This window comes from Corvus moneduloides, chromosome 16 (assembly GCF_009650955.1).
Source record: "Corvus moneduloides isolate bCorMon1 chromosome 16, bCorMon1.pri, whole genome shotgun sequence".
NCBI lineage: Eukaryota > Metazoa > Chordata > Aves > Passeriformes > Corvidae > Corvus > Corvus moneduloides.
In genome coordinates this window covers 2706646-2728991 of record NC_045491.1, presented here as the reverse complement: position 1 = coordinate 2728991, position 22346 = coordinate 2706646, and the positions used below count along the sequence as shown (strand labels likewise).

At 40.4% G+C, this 22346-nt stretch overlaps 1 protein-coding gene across 2 annotated transcripts in view; it reads right to left on the bottom strand.

The window, feature by feature from the left end:
* Positions 1 to 19600: 19600 nt before the first annotated feature.
* TRRAP (transformation/transcription domain associated protein) overlaps positions 19601 to 22346 on the bottom strand; it is a 77877-nt gene continuing 75131 nt past the window's right edge. For both annotated transcript variants that reach the window (XM_032125684.1, XM_032125685.1), the window contains 2 exons: positions 21733 to 21927; positions 19601 to 20890 (listed from right to left, as the gene is read on the bottom strand). In XM_032125684.1, the coding sequence (XP_031981575.1) occupies positions 20606 to 20890; positions 21733 to 21927 (480 nt within the window). In that variant the 3' untranslated portion in view covers positions 19601 to 20605. The remainder of the gene's footprint in view (positions 20891 to 21732; positions 21928 to 22346) is intronic.

The following is a 22346-nucleotide window of genomic DNA, read 5'->3' as shown; positions in this document are numbered from 1 at the left end:
CACCTTGGATGTGAAGACTAATTTTCAAAGGAATGAAACCACAGGTCAGAGCTTTCTGGGACTTTATGCAGCTCAAACAAACACAAGGCAGTGGTAGAAAAAATATAGAGGGGGGAAGAAAATTCCTTGAGCACAATGTTCAAGTTTTAGGAGCATCAATGGTGTGATTATGCCTATAAATAATATAACTGGATTTCTTTAATGCTACTTCTGACCTGTCTGTAATCAAAGCAAAACACTTGAACTCGTTTGCAGGTTAGTTACTTTAGAAAACTCAGAACATATAATTACAAATATATTTAACAGCAAAATGGGCAGAGTGAACAGCTTAGTTAATTCAGCTTCATTTACCTTTCAATTCATTCTAAAAAAAAAGTTGTTGATTGCTGGTTTTCATTTTAGCTATTAAGACTTTTACTGTAAAGCATATAAAAAATTCTTTGATACATATGTAAATATACCCAGACATTTAGCTAGTATATTCTTATAATATTCAAATTAATAGTAAAGATTATAAGAAAAGAAAGATAACTTAGTGTCTGGTAACCTTATGCTTCATTTTTGACAACATTAAACCAGTGATAATTCATATTGCTTCTAATCTACCTGGCTATTTTGTATATTATCAGAGACCTTACAATAAGCCTAAGGAAAGGGAAGCAAAAACATGACCTGAATACACCCTGCATTCAAAAATGCAGACAAACAACTGGAAACTTACAGGTATTTTTCTGAAGGAACCAACAAAATAAAACCCAGTTGTGCAAAGCACAACACTGTTTATATTTAAAAAATAAAATTAAATTTTAAAAAAACACCTAGAAAAATCAGCCCTCTTTTGAGGAGACTGGCTACAGCTTGCAGCTTGATACTCAACATTTTATTTTGCCATTATTTCTTAGACTAAGAGATTAAATTGCCTATTTTGAGGATCAAGACAACAAGAATTCTAGTAAAGACAGAGATTTTCTCTGACCCAAATCCCAGACAGTAACAATGACAAATGGACACTTTTGAATGTCTCTGAGCAAGCAGCTTTATTCACGTTCCTCATTTAGAAGTCTCCACATCATCAAAGCCATTCACTGCTCCTGGCATTAATTGACACCTGTCTCAACAGAGAAGATGAAGATTGAAGAGGTCCAGCACTGGCCAGTCCTCACTGTCCTTTTGAGCTGACTTTACTGTTTCAGAGCCAAGGCACTGACAGTATCACCAGCACCATTCCTGCTGTTCCACATTCTGTGCTTAAATAAAGAAGAATATAGTTATTCAGCTTGGCCCTCGTCATACAGAGAAGAGAAGTGGGAGGAGGAAATGCAAGAGAGAATGAGCTTTTTTAAATCATGTGACTCCTGAAATCTTGGTAATTAAACTTATTTCCCCAAGTCAAGTCTGTTTTGCCTGTGACAGCAATTGTTGAGTGATCTCTCCCTGTCCTAATCTAGATCCACGAGCTTTTTTTTATTTTTCCTCTCCCCTGTTCACCTGAGGAGGGGAGTGACAGAGCAGCTTTGTTGGGCAACTGCTGTCCAGCCAGGGTCAACCCACCACTCCAGGTGAGGAGTTAACTTTGGAATCCAGCGGGATACCTAATGAGCTACTGGCTCCCTGGGAGACCAGAACAACAATGGGGGGAAAAATAAAAAAAATCAGGAGCCTCAGAGAAACCAGGACAAACCAGGAGTGAAAAGCCAAAAAAAAAAAAATCACACGGAACTCTGAAATCATCTCTCCCACACAAAAAGAACTATTTCCCATGGACACCTTGTAACAACTTTAATACAGTTGGAGATTATTGGCACCACAGTAATAACACTCTACCTACAGCTGCTATCCTTCATTCCCAATGACCTAAAGCAGCTTCATTTATTACAGAATTTTCACAGAAATAAGAATAGATCCAAGCCTGCTGCAATCAATGGAAATACTTCCGAGAGCACAAGAGGGTTGTGAATCAGGCTCATATTTCACAGCAAGCACAGGCCTTTGCTTTATCAGATTCACGAACACCCTTTCTGACTGACTTATAAAACAGATCTCCAGAGCAAACTGGAATTCTCCTAAATTAAAAGACAATGAAAACTCAGCAAATGAAAAGAAGCAGTTCTGTTCCAGAGTGCCCCTGAGGAAGGGAGATCACCAGCCCAGGACACATCCCTGGCTCTGCCCTGTACCCCCAGGGAGTTGTGCAGGACACAGCTCTCACACCCTGGCTGCTGCCCTGGGCTGGCTGGGAGCCACAGGGAGCTTGGCACAGGAGGGACACAACCACGTTCACCTGCAGCCTCATGGAATCTTTTAGGTTGGAAAATACCTCGAAGATCTTTGAGTTCAGCCATTAACCCAGCACCCACTGTCCCAAAGTGCCACCTCCACACATCTTTGGAACACTGCCAGGGATGGTGATTCCACCACTTCCCTGGGCAGCCTGCTTCAATGCCTGACCACCCTAATACTGATCTGGAGTAAAAGGCCTGGTGCCAGGGCTTCCCTGAGCTGTGCAAACACAGCCTCTGAGGTGAGAATTCATGTTAAATGGTTAAACTGTGTATAACAGTGGGAAGAATCACTTACCAAATTCTGGAATGAGGGCTGAATGCTTACAGATGTAAAAATATTTCCCTCAGAATTTATACTTACAGGATAACCACAGATTGGTTTCTTTCATATCCCACTGCCACATCAAATGTTCTTCACTACAGAGTAACTTCCTGCTTTGTGTACAATTCAGGAGAAAAAAAAAAAAAAAAACACAAAAACCCCAACAAAATCAGCAGACTCCTTTTGGTACATTGTAGACACAAACCTGTCCTTGGGAAACAGCAATTCTCATCCTTCTGAAGTTTGTACAACTGTAGTTATTTTCACGGGTTTTCTCTATCATATGGATTTGTTTATGGTTTTTTATAACATTAAAACATACCAGCCTTCCAACACAAGAAACACAAGAATGAACAAGAATGAACTCTTGTTTCCAAAGAAAGGAGGTCTCCAAAATCAGCACCCCAGCTGTCATTCTGGATGCTTTTTTGTTTCATAATTACACGGTAAAAATATTTCTCCTGGACTTAAATGACCTGTTTTCAAGCTCTCCAGTAGGTAGAACCAAAGAACATAGTCTCTTATTAGTATGCAGACCTGTCCAATGATTTTAAGAGAAAGATCCCTCTCATAAATTGAATTACAGCAAAAAAGTTTACCCAAAACAAACACATGGTATATTTTAGCTATCAACATCCTTGTACTTATCTAAGAAAAACAATCCTTTACAACATCAGTAAAGAGCTCAATGCCTCACTGTGCAATGATCTTATTTCCTTCCATTCAATAAAATCAACATAGGATTCTGCGTGCAAGAACAATGCAAGGTGAGGAAGCATTTGAGCTCCAAATTTCTATGTTGGGACAGTGATCCTCCACTTTGCTGGGAGTAATTTTGTGTTCAGCTGTGTTTTCATTCTCAGTACTCAAAAACTGTCATGGCACTTTCTTACACACTCCATACTCATGGATATAAGACATGGGTAGAGTCATTGCCTTCTCCAAAGTGCAGATAAAGCTAAAGAAAAATTACTGTGATCTACAGGGAGTCTTTCCACAGCCTCAGTGCCAAAGCTGGCTAGTAACTATTATCCACAGACTCTTCCACAGGAGTGTATTTTTAACTTTCCCTCATAGGTTGCATTACAAAAGGAGTATTTCTTTGCTTATGTCAGTGATAAGCAAATCCCAGCCTGATGGTACTCACTGAGTGAGAAGAGTCCCAGCTTTTGTGGGGCTGACACAATATTGCTGAAGGATTTTGGGCCACTTTGAAGAGGAGCCAGTTGGGGCTGACTTAAATGTATGTAGAAAACAAAACAAAACTTAGCAGTTGAGGACTGATGGCATCTGTAGCCCACCAAGGACTTTTAGATCTCTTTGGTTTATATACATCACCATTTTTGTAAAATAGTCTTCAGAGTTTTAAAGAGCAAATGAGCCTTTTACAGCAGACTGAAAAGTCTTTGTGGATTCTGGAATCTGAATGGATGGTGAAGAGCAAGGAGCTAGATGGAAACAGCGAGGAGGTGGAGAAACTAAGGAATGTAACCCTTTCTGCCCTCTAGAAACACATCCTATCACACACAGCTCTTCCTAGCTCCCTGCTGCTCTGTGCATTGTCTTCCTCCAAGACTGGCAGCCTCAAACCACCTGGGAGCAGACACATGGCTGGTCCAGAGAAGTTCCCATCCCCATTCACAAGGATTCCCCCAACACAGACAAAGGGTCACGTTGAACATTCATCCACATCAGTGAAACTCCACTGATTTCAGGTGATTGGAGAAATTTGCTCATACAGCAACTTCACACCCAAGATCAAGGCAACTATAAACAGACTGCCTGGGTATCCTGATTAATGGTAGGTACCATCTGATCTTAATCAAGAGTGAATCTTTAGGTCCATGTCAGGTTTACCTCCTTCCCTGGGTTTGACATATGCACCATATGGTTCTTTTTCCAGCTGGGAAACCTGCTCTACAAACTGATAGCAGTTCCCCCAGGTGAAATACTGTGTTCACAATTCCATGATGTAACACAGCTAAATTACTTACATGATCAAACACTGAATATGGAGAAAGCTCCCCATTTATTTTCAGGTATGCATGACCTATTTTATCAATTTCACATTACCTTTTTCAGCAGGCATTTGAACCTGTTAACTTGCTCACCAATGTCCATAAACAGAAGAAGAAACTTCCCTGTTCTCTTTCTTTCTAAATACTAAAACACAGGTAAACAAGCTCAGAATTGAATTTAGTCTTTTGCATTGCAAAGTTCTCATTGCTGATTAGATGGAAACAGGTTTATTAATCATCCCTGGCATTTTTCTTGCTGCATACAGGGACTAATCTCTATCCACTGACTTTACAGTACCGAAATCAAATGGCTAAAGTTAGATTTCTACTTAAATCACTCCTCCTCTCACCTACCAAATAAATCACATCTGTGTGAAGACACTATGTTTCTTTAGTAACTGAACTTACTTTAAAGAACAAATTATTTTCAAAGGGATCCAAATTGCTGAAGTAGCTGTCCGGTGATATAAAATGACACTACCATCCCAAATGTGTGTCCAGCCTGACATTTGGTTAGTGCTGCTCAGGGTTTGAAACTTGAAATGTTAACACAATTTCTGAACTTAAAAAAGTTTACAAAATACCAAAACTCACGTACCATCCCCCTATTAAAAGAGTGCATTTCTGTATAGATATATATATATGAAAGAATGGACTCTTTAATATATTTCAGCATTGTGAATTCTACACATTGGAAGGAGAAATGGGAACATTGCTCCCATCCCTTCAAGTACAGTGAAAGGTTAAACCTTGGAGTGAATTTGTCAAACAGGCTGGAAGGGGTTAGAACTTGACTAGAACGTTCTTGACTATTATATAGATATTTGGAACACTTAAGGACATCCCATCTCAGGTGACACAGACAAATTATCTGTCCACCCCCCTCTGCTGTCTAGCATGGAAGCAGAGAGACTTCAGCCAGCATTTGCCAGCTGAACCGTGTTATTTTGCATTACTGAGGGGTTTTGTGTTCAAATGATAAACTGTGCTCAGTGATATTTTCTGTCACGATCTTTTGCACTAAACCGAGCTCTGAAGAAACCAGCTCAGCAGTACCATTTGGAAGAGGAAAGCTGTACAGAGAACGAAGACACAAATTGCAGCTGAAAAGCTTTTATCTGTAAGTACCTGTCTGCTGCTGAAAGCTGCAGAAAACTTGACCAAGAGCTGCTAGAACTCTCTCCCCAGCTGCCTCAAAAGAGGAGGAACCAGTGTTATAAACCACAGCATTATGGGGTGTGCAAACGAGGGAGAACGGAGAGAAAAGGAAAAATATTTACTTCTCCCTCTTGTACCAACTTCCTTCACTACCTGTAGCTTCATCTTTCAGTGGTATTCCTTAATTACACAGTAATGAAATACACTCAAAGCCGGTCAGAAATCTGCAGTGCAAATAAAGTGTGTACAGCACACGGGGAGAAGGGGATTGGCTCAGCTCACACTATTCAAACACAAAAATAGGCATTTCCAAGAGCTCTACCACTGCTAGGCTGCAGCACAGCAAGGTTTTCGAGTTAAATCATTACATAATATGATGGTAATGAGTTTCTCAGCAATCATTATGTCTCTGTCAGATGGTAATAAAATGGAGTATTTGTCTCTGCTCTTGGTGAGCTCAGAGAATATGCAGATATGCCAGTCCTCATTATATCTTGATAGAAACAAAATCCATTAGCCCAGGTGCTATACATTTTAATGAGGGAGACATGTAGAAACAAACCCAGGTCAATTATAATAAAATGGTTAACACATTGCTGAAACTGATAGAAATCTAAATAGGTCCATATCAATGCACTCCTTCAGAGATGCCTGGTGTAGATCTACTCATGGTAGGAATGTACAATGGGCTTTCAGCTCAGTGACCCTACATAATTGGTAGGTAAGGAATGATGTTTCCCTGATAGGTGCTGCTTTTCAAGCGTGTATCAACATATCATGAAAAACTAATCCTTTGGGGAAAAATACTTTTAAACTCTTTTTTTTCTCTCACAGGCAAAAAGGAGACACTTATGAGAAAAAGACAAATCTTATTCTGTTGATCAGTTATAATGGAAACAGCTTGCAGCTTTATACACCCCATTGATCCTTACAGGTAAGGGTTGTAACTGAAATCACAGTTACCATTTTCAGGACTAGAGCAGTGATACCCAGACATTGATATCATCACTCTTTTCAACTGTACTACAAGTAATTTAGCAAGTTGCCCTATTGGGCCCATGGTTTCAAACTACCTCACCACGCCAAGCTTACCCAGGGCTTGTCCTTCCCAAGCCAGGTTTGGAAAAGAGTGGAGGGTGGTTAGTTTAGTTAAACACAGGTGTGCTCACCCCAGGCAGGGAGGACACAGGACAAGAAGTTTCTAAACTGGCATCAGCCCATTCATGGCACCTGCCTTGTGGTCAGGAAGCCCAAATTTAAACTTTCAAGAATACATTCAGGCTGCCCTCAGCAGACAGCACTGTCATTAGCATGAGGTTTGCCTGGCCATGCTGTCACAGCTCTGGCTTAGCCCTGCAATCTGCAGAGCTGGGAGGGTGAATTTCTGCAGGGTAAGCAATGGTGTGCCTGAGGTTTGCCTCCTGAGCAGCAATCAGAATGTGTTTTGTCCTGAAAAGACCATGTGAAGGGGTGAAATGATGCTTGATTTTTCTTTGTTTGTGAGTTACATCCTGAAAGGAAACACGAGCTCTGCTGTGAGACTGCTCCAAATGAACTCCAGATGAAATCTCCAACTGGCCCAAATTCCCACTGACTTCACTGGATGCTTTGAACAGGCACAAAGAAAGAGAGTCTGATAGCTCTAAGCTGGAAAACATATTCACATATGGCTACCCCATTTGTTCCTAACTCACTGAAAGCAACAGAATTGCTTGCATGTTATACATGTGTGCGAGCAATTTTCCAGATCACGGCCATAAAGCACTAGATAAAAATAGTTGTAGAGCCTCATATCTTTCAGTTGTCTGTAGTACATGATTCACATAATTTCTTTCCTCCAGTTATCCATTTATGTACTTCCTTTACCTGCTTTAATCCTTCTTTGCTTCTTTTTACCTAAAGAAAAGTTGCTTTAAATTTGTATTTTCAGTTCTTTTGCCTATAATGCTTAAGAGTCACAATGTTAAAAAAAAAAATTTGCTCTTTCCATTTAGACTACAAATCTATGCCTGATACCAAGTGACACCAGATTTATTTCTGTCATTTGTAGAGCATCAAAATATACCCCCTTTCCTAGCACATAGTGTGCCTCCAGGTTTCTCCAGGCACACTATGTACTATTCCCCTAAAGGATAATGATGGGAGAAAGAATTGCAATCAAGTTTACATGTTTCTTTGGAAACGGTTTTTTTAAAATTCAAATTCACATTAAATAATAATAGCTGTTAAAGTAATAAAAATTCTCTTTTGCACAAGGGAATTTGCTAAACAGGGGTTAAAAAGTCATTTTTCGAAGTGCCTACAAATAGTTTCAGGGAAGCATGTTTGTTTTCTGACATACAAGGATTCTTGTTTTCTCACACTGCAATCTTACAGCTGCTTTTTTGAAAGCCTGTCTTTATCTCAGAAGATCTGTGTGCTCACAGCTCAGTGTGGGACCAACCTGAAGAAACCCAAAGCTTCTCCATGCTGGCTGTGCAGTCAAACAGAGCAGTGGGCCATGGGAGTCCTGTCCAGAACAGGGCACATCCCTCAGCCCTTTCCATCATTCCAAGAGCTCTGCTTGCAATCAAAGCCCAGGTGTCCCCCAGACTGTGGGGAGGTCTAATCCCAATCACAGAAACCGACTCGTTGACCAGGAACTTGTCATGTAACATCTCTGACCCAAATTCTTCTTGCTTTCAGGTGCTACAGAGGGACAACATGGCTCAAGTCATTAAATCTCAGTTGTGTTGGACATGAACATGTTGCCTTTTGGGTGCCCATCAACCAACCATCATATGTCAACAGAAAATTGTGAGAATCACAACATGCATTAAACAAATTCCTCTCTGTCCTCTGAAATACCAACCTTCGTTGCTCAGTTGCAGTTACAGCAGTAACAATATTCTTTCTGTGTCTCTGTCTTTAAACCTCCTAAAATTGCCAGGAAAAGACAAAAGGAGGTTTTTTGCATCTGTTGAACAGGTAGCCAGATTTTTGGCATAATATGAACAAGAGAAGTATTATAGTGAAAGACTTCATGTTCTCTGCAGCAGAGAGAGCTGTAGGTGAGAAAAAAGTGAAACCACGTTTGCTGCTTATATATCCTGTCAAATTAACAGCAGATAAACTGTGGATGGGCTACTACCTATTAATATTGGTTTGCAATTTAAAATGAGATCTGGAGCTTTGAATGGCACTGACTGAGCCTAGATCATGTCATTACATAATACCTGGCAGCCTTTGTGGAACGGGGTCTGTAGGGACAACCCTCGTGCAGAACTGATAAATTTCTAGCAATCAGTAAATAGCCTTACAGATATACTCAATGCTTTATTTTCTCCAGTCAACCCATATATAAATTACAAGGGCTTTTTGTCTTTTTCACTATTATTATTTATTTTAAAAGAGCTTATTTTGAAGTTATCAAGAATCCATACACACTTATTCACCAGTGTAATTGCCTGGAAACTTTTCAGCCTTTCTGGTGTGACATTTCTCACCTTGAAAGGGACATTTGCATTGAGAGCTGAAAACAATTTTAAAACTCAAGGCTGAGAACACCTAGGATTGCTATTACTCATCTTTACCAAGCACTGACAGTTTTAAACCTCCTGAGCACTGAGATAGCTCTGCAATTTCCTGGGGGAGTCAACTATTGTGCGACACCATTGTTTTCCTGTGATAGCACCTTCAAATCATTAGTCCACAGAATTCCATACATATCTGTAAACAGGTATGATTTATAGCTTGTAGGATGGAAAATCAGACTTAAAATATTACATTAAAAAAAGCTGCACTAAAAAGCCCCTCTGGATTTCTGAGGAAAATGCCTCATCGTTTTACTGTTTACATTGGGACAGCTCAGATGAATAAAAACCCCATTGCAGTGGGCAGCATGTAAATAAAGAAAATGACAGTTCTTTCACAAGAAGTTTAAGCTCTACAGTTAAAAATATCTGAGATATCACAAGGGATTGATAATTCAAAAAAATCAAAATATAATTAATTGTGGTCTTAAAACTGGATCCACAACATTTTCTTTTTTCTCTCTAAAGAAAAATAAATAGGAATAATAGGCTCTTGGACATTTCAGGTAAAAGGATATTACAAACAAATTACAATTTAAATAAGCATCCAATAGCCACCAAGGCTGGATCCGAATTTTGTAAAAGTGAAACAGGTTTAGGATGCAAAACTGAGAGAGAGAGAAACCAGACTTAGATATTGGACAATGAAATTTGTTTTAAGGGGCCCAGCGGACCTTCTAATAAAATGGACTAGAACAAATCAAGAATGAATTTGAGATTTCTGGACTGTACCATTGTAATCAATAAGAGGTAACTAAAACCCAGAAGTTCTCAAGGAGCCACACTGCAAACACAAAACGGAGATGCCAAGAGGTGTTCCTGAAGGACAAACTAAACTCAACCCTCCCTAAATCCTGCCAATATTTACTTAGGAGATGTTCAAAGGCCTGCCCCGTTTAGATCTCAATGAATTTAACTAGATTATTATAATCCATCCTACTTAAACTCCCCGTCACTTTTAGGCCATCAGCTCTATCCCTGGAGCTGTCACAGCTCCATCCCTGCACGGCCTCCAGCGGGAGGCAGCTCTGGCAGAGAGCCCTGGGCAGTGTTTCCATTGTAATTAACAGCCAGGACTAAGCAGCTCAGAATGAAACATCACAACTTTCCTCATTTCTTTCATTTTTATACGAACCCCACCAATACCTCCATGTAGTGTGGGAACACAACTAAGTGAATGCTGCTTTGTTTACTTAGTGCTGCACTCAGGATGTGCAAGGATTCAGCATTTTCTGGATGAACCTCTCCAAATCCTGTCTTTGTTAAATGCATCTCTGTCCAAAAATCTCTCTTTTTTAACCTCATGCAAATTCATCCTCTCAAAATAATTCACTACCTGTAATCGCAGTGATCTGCTCCCCCATCACTGTAGAAGGGTCACAATTATTTTAATTGGGTAGCCCCAAAGCATAAGGCTCCTTTAAACACCAGCTGCAGATCAGCTGAAAGTGTAGGTCAACACTAGCACAGCAAGAAAGACCAACCATTCTGTTTGTTTGCCATTTAAAAAATAAGTATAAGGCTTGGTATTAATTTGACATGAAATGGAATGCTTGTGAAATCGAGAACATCCCAACAGCAACCCACCAAAAAAGTTGCAATCAACTGTGTCTGGTTGAACTGGAAAAAAAAATTAAAAATTGATTTTTACTCTTTTTAAACTTTGAAAATAAAATTTTCAATATAAAATGCATTGAATTTTTCAAAAATCAAAATTAATTTGAAAATAGTTTTAAAAAGAACAACTATTATATTGTTTTCTGAAAGAAAAATTTCTGTAAACAAAACTCTTCTGGGAGAATACTTATCATACCCGAGAGAAGGGTGACAAGAAACTGAGCCTTGGTGTGTTCTGCCACTGACAGTGCCCTTACCCACAGATCAGTTTGTCTAAGTAACAGGGAGACAGTGCATTTATAGGGCTTAATCTGTCAAACCTCCATCAGTCTTTTTCCTATTTAGCCCACACGACGCAGCAGAATAAAAAATATTCCCCTCTGCTGCAGTAATCAAAGTGATTGTGTTTCAGATCAAAAACATTTATTTACTGCATGGACTAAAGGATTAAATTGCATGGGAATGCTCTGCCCAACATTTTGTGCTCGTGCTGGAGTCCAGCTGCCCTTAATCTCCATATCATTGACACAGGGTATTGATAAAATGGTTTTCCCATTATGGCTTGTTTGTTTGTGATGTATACAGAATTAAAGTAACAAAAATAAGATTTCTGGGTCATTTTCCCCAATGAGGTGAGCTCCTGAGCCAGCTTTACTGGCATCCCTTGCCCCTTCTGTGCCCACCTCACAGAGCTCTGGCTGTGCAGCGCACCCACAGGGCCACATGGCACGGCCACCTTCACCCTGAGAGCACTGTGGGCAAATTCCCCTTTTGTTTGGCCATCCACGGTGAGCTCTGCCCTTTGCCAGGCTGCACGAGGCTGGCAGATCATCCAGCCACAGCATCCCATCGCTTCTGAGTCTGGAGGTGGCACAGGGACCTCGCCCTTGGGGTGGAACAGAGGGCTCCAGTTCACAGACACCAAGATGGTTCAGCCCAGGGAAAAATGAGGAAACAGCCAAAATCACTGCTGAAAGTGCAAAAAGCCAATGGCAAACACACTATGCCGTAACAAAATCTAAAACAGCTCCTTACCTAGGCCAGAGTCTCTAGTCCAAGGTACACTGCTTGTAATCTCTACAAAAGACACACCCCTGGCCCCACTAAAGCTCCGTTGTGCTTTCTGTACCTCCACTCCAAAGCAGGCTAAATATTTGAAATGTACCCAAAAAAAGGAAAATATTTGAGCTAGCCATTCATAGGCAGGAAGAATTAATTTTATTTCGATTATTGGCAGACTAGAAAAGAAACTGTGTTGTTTGATGACAAGAATCTACCACATGACTCTTGCTCTTCTTTCATAAACAGGAACACAGTTCACAACTAAAAAAATCCATGACTGACCTTGGTGTCAGCAGCCAGTTCCAAAAGATGAAGCACTTTTCCCCTCAGGCCTATTGTTGCAGGCTCTCTGCAAATTCAGGCAGGCATCACTGCATTGGGTTATATCTATGACACAGGGAGAGGTGCCCTAAGAAAATATAGATAAAATCCCTTCCCTTTTTTCCCCTCTAAAAAGAGGAGGTACCATCCACATATCCCAATAAGTTTCCAGTTCTCTGCAGCTTCGCTTCAAGAATTGTTGACTTGGTAAGCAAATATGGAGAGCTAATTTAGTGTTATTGCCTAATGATCACAAAAGAGGAAAATAAATTAAGAAGTGTCATTCTTTTACTGATCTTTTTCTATTTTACAGGGCACATGTTGGTGTGTTGCTACTGTTGTTTAAGATTATGAAGCCTTTAAGGTTTATTTTGTATCTTCAGGCTTGTGCTGTTTTGTGATTAAATGCATAGAAGCAAGTGGAATAATAATTACGTAATTTATGTTCATACACTTCCTCCCACTGGCAGGTTGCTTCTTGACTGAAATTGTATTATTTGATGCATGAACAGCTACCTATTAAAGATGGCAGGGACAGATACTGCAAATCCCTAAGAGCAATCATGAAAAAATATTTCAGCTACACCAGTGATGTCAGGTCCATTTGCACATTTTTATCACTGATTCATGTTCTGTAATCTACTGCTTCAACTGAGAGCATTTATCCCTGCTACTTCTGAATAACATTAAAAGCATACAGAGAGGTGAATCACACAGCTCTAAGTGTGCAGTTCTTACCATTGATTCAGGCAAAATAGGAATATAATTGTTAACCAAATTTGCAAATACAGAGAGGAAAAATTTGCAGCAAAGTTATTGCTTTCTTCCGCTCCAGGAAAAGTACAGTACCTCAAAAGTGCCAAACACAGATAAATTAAATGGGGAGAATTCTGCTCAAGATAAAAGGGGTAACAATTTTTTTTCTGTGTGTATCCAGCTCCTGAGTGATGAAACTAATCACAGCTGGAGAGCAACACATTTACACAGCAGGGACACTCAAAGACATGGTCCTGCACTGGGCCTCTCGTTGTGCCAAGCTCTGTTCAAGCTTTTCCTTCAAGGAAATGCAAAAGAGTAGCAGGGAAATCAGGCAGAGACAAGAGTGAAGCAACTTGACCAACATGACAGAGCCATTGAGAAACAGAAAACAGATCTTGGCATTTTCCAGCCTGTGCCATGGCTGGCAGATGGCAGAGTTTCTCTCACTTCCTCAGATGCAGGAACTGTAAACTAATTTTCAATCCATTCAGCTGCATTCCTTCAAGAATGAACTGCAGCCAGTGGACAATCCCAATTCTGCATCTATATCTAGGTCTGTGTAAATAACAGTGAGGTTTTTAGGTTGTGGTCTGACAAAGATATTCTGTTCTTTAGAAAGTTCAAGACTGTTCTTTGACTGAACAACATTTGAAAGTAAGAGAAACACTGAGAAGCTAAAGGCCGTATTTTTCATTGCAAAGGAAATACATCCGTGTTTTGTCTTGTTGTAATCTGGAATGAAGGATTATGCCATTAATTCTGTGTATGTTGCTCTTAACAAAACCCCTGGAATCTGTGGCTCTCTTCTTTTACAAAGACAGGACTAAAAACTGGTGAAAATCCTCCTCTCAAGCATAGCTTATCATGCTGCAATAAATACCAAGAGCTACACAAGCACAGCCTAACCCAGTATCCAGTCTTATTCAGAAACAGCCTGAAAAGTTACAAAATGTTTTCTTAAAAAAAAAAAACTATCAAGAAGTAAAGGTTTAGACACTAAATTGAGTTACATTGACATTAAATCAGCCCCCCCTAAAGAATAACTTTTCTGTCAATCTATGAACTTATCTCACAAAAAAAACCATGTGTGGGGTTAAAAACACAGTGACCAAAGCTGAGTTCTCCTTCTAGGTGGATTTGCAGCAGAGTCCTACAAAGGAAGCTGAGCACCCTTGGATATAACCATTACAGCAAGTACCTTCAGAACTTCATTCAGGTCACAGAAAAGAACTGATGAATCCCATAGTACACATAATTCCTAAAAATTACACGTAAATGAAAGCTAAAGTGAGCTAAGTATCTTTCCCTGCATGACTGACAGCCTGTTTGAGAGCTGAACACAGAATTCATGTCTGTACTGAGCCATCTCACAGCTCTACAGCATCACATCTGTCACAAAAGGAATAAAACAAGCATTTTGGCACTTTCAGTAGTTACCTCATTCACAACACACCAGCTCAGTGAAACAGCCAAAGCAGAGACAAGCAAGCCATAATTTCACCTCAAACTAGTGCTTATTTTCTTACAAGACTGTGAAAGGCTCAGGAAGCTTGAGTCTTTCTTTTCCCCAAATCACCAGGTCAAAACCAGGTAGTGGGTGGTCAGAGGAAGGGTCCCCACTGTTCCAGTTCCTCAGTGTCTCTGTTTAATAAATCTTCACTTTCAGACCCATTTCCAGAATACAAGAGTCCCAACATTTTCACCAAGGGTTTATAGGCCACAGCAAAAAATCACTATTTTCTCTCCAGAAGTTCCCAAAGGCTAAAGAAAGGACAACACATCTCACACAGGGTGCATCCAGCTCCACATCTGGAAACCAGCTACAACCTGCAGGGCAAATTCATCTGCCCCACCTCAGTTTCACTGTCATTGTGCCATCTCCTGTGTGTCAGTGCATGTCCATTTTGTCTCTGCTAGCTGTTGCCAGGCATATAGAGTGAAAGGAGAAGAAGGCAAAGGGGCTATGGGAGATCACAGAATTTTGGACACTGTCCCAGAAAAGTTTCTCTAAATTCTTTTAGTCCCAACAAAATTGAGTTTGGACCACCCAGACTGCAGTACCTAAACAAGAAAGGCAAGAAAATTGTTTTAAGTGGGAGACACTTCCTTTCACTCACAGACTACAAAGCCACTATGCTTTACAACACACACACACACACATCCTAAGTATCAAAAATATCGAATCTTTTTCCCACACACATTTACTTCATGCCAGAGAGCTTGCACCACACACAGAGTTAGACAAGAAACCCTGAAGTCTCAATCCCCACTCCTGCACAGAACCTCACAAAGATGGGGAGTAGTTCCTTCACATGCTCAAGCTAAAAAGTAAATGATAGCATAGTTTACTGCCCGCGATGCTAAAAAACAGACTTTACAATAACGCATGCAGTTAGTTTACAGAATTTTAATTTGACATCTTTCTCTACTTGATAATTGCTATTTTTTTTTATATTACTGAAACGAACCGGAGCAGCTGTTCCAGAAAGAAACAACATTTCAGTGACACCACCGCACCTCAGTTAAAAGTTCTGTGCCACTTCGTATTGCTTCAAGGGATGGGAAAGCAATACTGCCCCACCCTAAAGTGGTATGTGAATTGCTACTGATGAGAACTCTTGCTGAATAAGCAAAATAAGTTCTTTAATGCCAATTTTCTCACAAGCAGCAGCAAAGAGCAGAGAGAGACAGCAATTAATGTGTTAGTTAGTATCAAGAGAAACAAAGAGCCTTCCAAAGTCTGTCCTTTCCCAGCTATCAGACTGAGAAAGCTTCTTTAATGTAGCTGGTGCTGTAACAGCTCGAGGGCAAGCAATGGATGATTGATTAAAGTACAATCCTGACAGCATCTTAGAGCTTGGATAAATGTCCTTTCCCCCCAAAAATAAAATCAGGCTGCAGACAGCAGGTAAAGCCTGGTACTAGGGTGTGGAGCACATGAATTTAACAAGCCAAAGGTAATAGCACCTCCAAATATACCAAATATCTACAGCATGTACAGCACAAGAATCAGGCAGACTGGAAACGGGCTTTTACCAGTGCTTTGTTAGGACAGCTGATTTTGGGGCAGTTAAGAGTTTTCTTCCAAGAAATCCAACCAGTCTGGATTAAATGGCAAGATAACTGTTCATACAAAGCTCTAATGAGGTTTGCATTGCTGAACACAATGAGAAATGAATGGCTTCTGCCCAGACCACACTGCCAAAACAGGGGGTACAGAAGTGCCCACACCAGCTAGTGCTTCTCCCTTGGAAGCTCAAACCCAGCCAACTTTGCCACCTCGTTTCTTACAAGCAGCATGATATAATCCTCCAGGGCTAGACAAGGTCAGGATGGGTTTTATAGCTCACTCAAGAAGGATTTTCCAAGAGTATATTAACCACATGTAGTGCTCCAGTGGAGCCAGAGGGAAAAGCATCACCAAAGGACAAAAACACCCCAAACATGACCAAAAACAAAAATGCATTTTGTAACACCAAAACATCCCTTAACAAGTTTTCGTGACAATGTCCTGAGTCCTGGCTGTGCCAGACCTAGCCATCAGAGAAAGCTGAAAACATCTGCCAGGCTGCTCATGGTCCTGAGCAGAAAAGTCTGGGCTGGAGGATTCCACTCGATTTGTTGGCAATTAACAGAAAACTCAGTCCTTGAGGTGAAACAGAGAAATAAACAGAGAAACAAACCTTAGGGCAGCCTCTTTGTTCCCGTTTCACCAGGCTCAGCTTCGCCTCTGCCACTTCTCCTGACTCCTTGCCTCAAATTCTCTGGTTTTGCAGTGGACTCCACGCAGTCGCTCCCCTTGGAGAAGGGGCAGCGCATAATGGTGCCCATCAGCCATCCTTTCCCTCTTTCCCTTCTCCTCCACAGGTCTGCTCTCCTCCAGGCTCGCAGGGATCACCCCGTGGGTTCCCTCACAGCTGCTGCTCCCCCTCAGGCACAGGTGGGATGGGTTCCAGGTGCTCCTGGGGCAGCTGATTGTCGCCAGCTGGAACCATTGAGCCCACAGGTCCTGCAGCCCGCACCTGCAGTTTACACCTGCTACAATCTATGTGGTGTTTTCTGGGGGGGAATTGACAGAAAGAAAAAGATTTCTCAGAGTAAAGCATTGGATTATAACAGAGGAGGGAGGAATTTGAAGACAGACAGGGAGCACAACGTGGCTGATACAGGACCAGCACTGCCTCGGCTCTGTGCTTGGAGCTCTCAAGGAAAGGCAATGCTCGTTTAGAGAAAAGGCCACAGTCAAGAGATTAAATTCTAAGTTAGCAATTTCGCAGACTTCCCCTTTTTTTGCCTGCATCTCAGCACCTTGAGCCCTGGTTTAGGAGGTCCCAGGTGAGGTGACACTGCCCTTTGGCTCACAGCTCATGCACACGGGGACACTGACAGAGGCAAGGGATGATGATGATACACCACCCACAAGACACCAGGTGTTTCACATGTGCTCTCTTGAACCTCTTAAATGTGAAATGCACCCACATGGAGCTGATTAAAAGCTCCTGTGAGTGTGAAATCTCTCTGAATAGGTTCCTACACCACAAAGGAACGTTTCATACATCGTATTTGAAACAGATCGGAGCCTTAAAAGCAACTTTATTCGACTGCCATTATGAAACAGAGCTTTCATTGTCTGCCACTGAAGTGCTTTGAGTCATCATCTTCCAGTAATAACTAATCCCTTGCTTGTTCTCTCTGTATCTGACAGTTCATGGACAGCTCAACTGCAGGAGAGGAAAGCAGCACACCACTTTCAGAGGGTGGACTCAAACACTCAACTACTGCTAAATGCTTTTGTTTCAGAGTACAATTCACTTAAGCAAACCAATTCTGATAATCTACTTTGAGAGCAGACTGTAATAATAAAAAGTTAAATTGCAGCAGCATCGTCTAATAAAGACAGAGTCAAACATGATTACAAAAGTCAGGAAACAAAAAATACAGCGTAATTTGAGAAACCTGACTACTTATTCTCCATATAATATCCACAGCTTACATTTTTACCTACAATTTTCATGCCAAATTTACTTCTTAATTATTAGCATTTCTGGTGCCTTGAGTGACCTCCCAGAGAGCCCATTTCACACCAACACATGTACGTGTGCCAATGCCTACCAACATGTACATCTCTATTTTATACAGAATTATGGATGGCACAATTTTGGTGTCAAGGACTTGAGACTAGTTACTCTCACAAAGATCTGGTGAAATCTGTCCAGAACTCTACAGAGGTTAAAAAACAAACACAACAGGAGGAGTTTTCAGAATGGCATGATGCTCGTGCACACAGAGAGAATTTTAAACTTGGCCTCTCTTAATTCTCAAGTGTTTGATTTTACAGAGTAATGACATGGGCTTTTTTTGTGTAGTATCTAATCTGAGGGAAGAGACCTTGAAGGGAATACTTAAGAGTGAATTGACAATTAATGTAGCTCACTTTCAAGTATTTGCTCAGCAAGATGCATTCTGAGCGTGGATCTCAACTGATGAGACAGAGGGAACCTTTATCTATAGTCATAAAAAATTAAATGCAGCTAAGATGGATGTCACATGTTCGTGAAGATAATCAGGAACTTCATACCCTGTACTTTGTCAAACCACTTTCCTGCTAATGGACAGCTGCTGCTGATACAAGAGACGTCAGATTTCCCCCAGGCTCTGAAGAATGCTCATGTATAACTAAAAGCTTTGAGATTTATCTCCTGGAGCTGGTGCTAAAACTCTGGGTTAAGACTGTGCAAGACTTCTCACAAATTGAGGTACATCCACAGCATATGCTCATGAAAGAAGAGAACCAGGTATTAACATTTGCACATTAACACCATCAGGGAGCTCACTAAAATATCTCTCTGCTCCCTCACAACCCAAATCTTATTTTAGGACTGTATTTGAGATGATGCCACAAGCAAGAGAGATGTCACAAATCTAAAGACAACAAAGTTTGTCTCTTAACTTACATTCACACTTTCCCATTAAGATTTCTATCATGGACAGAAAAGTGGCTGAATTATCTGAAGACTTCCTGTCAGGGAACGCTGTCATCTCTCAAACGTGCAAACGATTAAGAAATGCTCCTGCAACTCCTCTGTGCAGTGTGTGCTGTATTTCACAGCTGCAAACGTTACAATCTTCAAGAAAGGGAAGGCAACAATTCCCTTCAAGTCATGAAAGCACTGAGCTCAGTTGTGAATGACTGCAGACAGAGCGTGTTGTGACACATGCAGGAAGCGCTGTTTTATAAGAAGATTATTCTTGCCAACATGGTTTTGATAAGGAACAAGTCTTTGCCAAAAAAAAAAAAAAAAAAAAGATATGTTTGTTTTCCAAATCCTTATGTAGCCCTTAGCACTCACTTATTTGAGCTTCCCCTTGTGCACAGGATACAAAAGGAGCACCAAGCATGGGAATGAAGGGCCATGCTTCATCCATCATACAACAAAGCAGAATCATACTTGTAGCATAATATTATAAATACTAGAAATAAATACCACAGAGAGTTTTACAAAATATTTATTTTGAAAAAAATCACTCTGTACAAATTTAACATTCTCAACACAGAAGTTTTATAAAAATGCTAACACAACAGAAAGACGAGTGAAACATTAAACTGCTCTTTTTCTTAAATTACAAAGGGACAGATTCATTCCAAAGAAGCTACTGTAATTCTAAACAGTAAAGAGACCTTGATAAGATTTTGTTTTTTCCCTATTACAGACAAATACAGGTATCAAAGGATGACTTTTCTCATCCTTTTATAAACTTCCCCCCCAAACACTGTTCACAACTAAACCAAATACTCTAAATGGTTTACACTTTCACTGTACATAGCTTGTGCTCCAGGAAAAGTCAGCACAATTTGACCATCATTTTCTCAGTGCCTAACAAAATCTCACCTCTATAACATTTGGTACAAAATTGTCTGTACAAACCAACATTGCTCATGAAAATTAGAAGCAAACTTAAAGGTTAAGAGCATTAATCTGTGCCTTCAATTTGGCATTGTGAAGAGAGAGTGATTAAGTAAAATTTCACTGAGTAAAACTCAGTAACTGGGATTACTGTATTTCTTTTTTTTTAGTAATTACCATTGTATAAAAAGTTTATATACTGCAGGTTATTATTAGGAACAGCAGGCCCTAAATCTAACAATGCTAGTTTCATAGTCTTCATCATAAAACTAGATTTTTCTGTATATTATTTTTCTCTCTTCATTTTAATCTATTTGCGAAAGCTGCTGTTGCATATCAACTGCTTAAACAGGAGGAGATGTCTCCTCATTAAACTAAAACCAGTAAAAACGCCATACTACTGTAAACACAACTAGAATGAAAACTGACAAAATGCAGTGTGGCAGGTAAGCCATCGTCTGGAAAGCTTTTTTCACATTTTCTTAACACAAAATATGGCTCACACCACAAACAACAGGACGAAATAAAAACAACCGGAAAAAAAAAAAAAAAAACCAAAAAACAAGCCTAAACTATTGAATCTTTCAAGTCACAGCCAGGGGTGCCAGGCAGGGTCCATCCTGCAGAGGTTGTCCAGGCTGTTTGCAGCTGCCACCAGGGTGTTGACTTTGCTCTCCCCTCCCTCAAACTGGGCGAGGTTGTGGAGGCGCGTCATGATGGCAGTCACAGCTTTCTGAACCAGTGAAACCAGCTGCTGGCTGTCCATGTTTTCGGGCTGCCCAGCTGCTGACAGTGGAGAGGAGGTGTCCTCTTGGGTTTTTTTGTGCCATGCAATGATTTCATCCCGTAGCACAGTTTTTAGGATGCCATCAACCTATATGAAGAAGAAAAATTGGATTATTGCGCTTAATCCAAAGAACAATCAGGTTCTATCAGATTACAGGATTGTAACTAGATTTTAGCCAACAGCGTTTTGACAGTATTGGTGCCACGTTGCAATTTTAAACTTTTCAAGGCAAGTGTGGCTTCCACCTATCTTTATTATTTCCTCCCAAGGTGTTTCTTTTCATAAGAAGTTTCCACTACAAAAACACAACACAATGACTCCTACAGAAATTAATAACATATATTAAGATATTGATACACAAATACAGTTGTGTATATTCTATTTTAATTACTCCACTAATTCTTGTTTTTTCCCACACGCACAGAAGTCTTGGGCAAAGATTTGGAGGACTTTGAAATGCTGGAGGGGTTTTTTTGCAGTCATTACACTCTCAGGGAATATTATTTTCTGCTAAACACGGAAAAGACACTGACTACAACACCCATACATATGTACCTAATATATATACATATATGTTATATAGGCCAGTTCTATCCTTGGATGTAAAAGAAATACCTGCAACAAATACTTCCCTATTTTTTCTCATCACTGAGCTGAATTATTGGTATTAATCTGTCAACTCCAACAGTCTCAAGCTTCTAAAGCAAGCTTTCACATGTCCAGTCTGAGTCAAATTAAACATTTACACATAACAAATAAAACATTTCCAAAAAATTTCCAACATTTCAGCCGGCCTTTGTGATGACCTCAGGGTAAAATTTTAAAACAGATACACATCATTCAGTTCCTACCTTCAGCAAAAAAGTGCTGTTTAGTTCATAACTTGTCAAATACAAGCCTGCAAATAATGGTGCAGAAGGTATACAAACCTTGAAGTTTGGCTGTGCAAAGCAGCGAGCTACTGCAATCATGGATGCAGTGAGGGGCCCAGACACCCCGATGGTGGTGAGAAATTCCGAGATGTTGGGGGTGAGCCGGAACGGAACCGGACGATTGGCATCCAAATCTCCGGTGGCATCGTTAATGTCAAAGCGAAAGTAGGCGACATTGAGCTTGCCAGTATCCTGGGTTTAAGAGAAAGATGCACAAAAGCAATTAAAGGAACTGATTTTCCTTCCTGGGACCAAAAGCAGTTGGATTTTTGTTTCTGTTAATGCTGAGTTCCAACAGTACCACAATAGCTTTTCACTCATTCACCCAAAAAGCTTTTGAGCACAGAAGTTATAAATAAAGGCATGTACAAAGTCAGGTAAGTATTTGTCTCAAAATGTTGTGTCCAAACCCATCACTAAATACATGTGATGCCAAACTTAAGGAATAGATCCTTCTGGATCGTGATCTGTACAGAGTCACGGCCAACAGACCTCTGGGACAACATTCAGTGTCCAAGGCTCACTGTGGGTAAGCAGCTGAGCACTTACTAGAGGGATCAAAAAATCCTATTGCTATACAGACTATAGCTCTCTGTGCGTTAAAATGACAT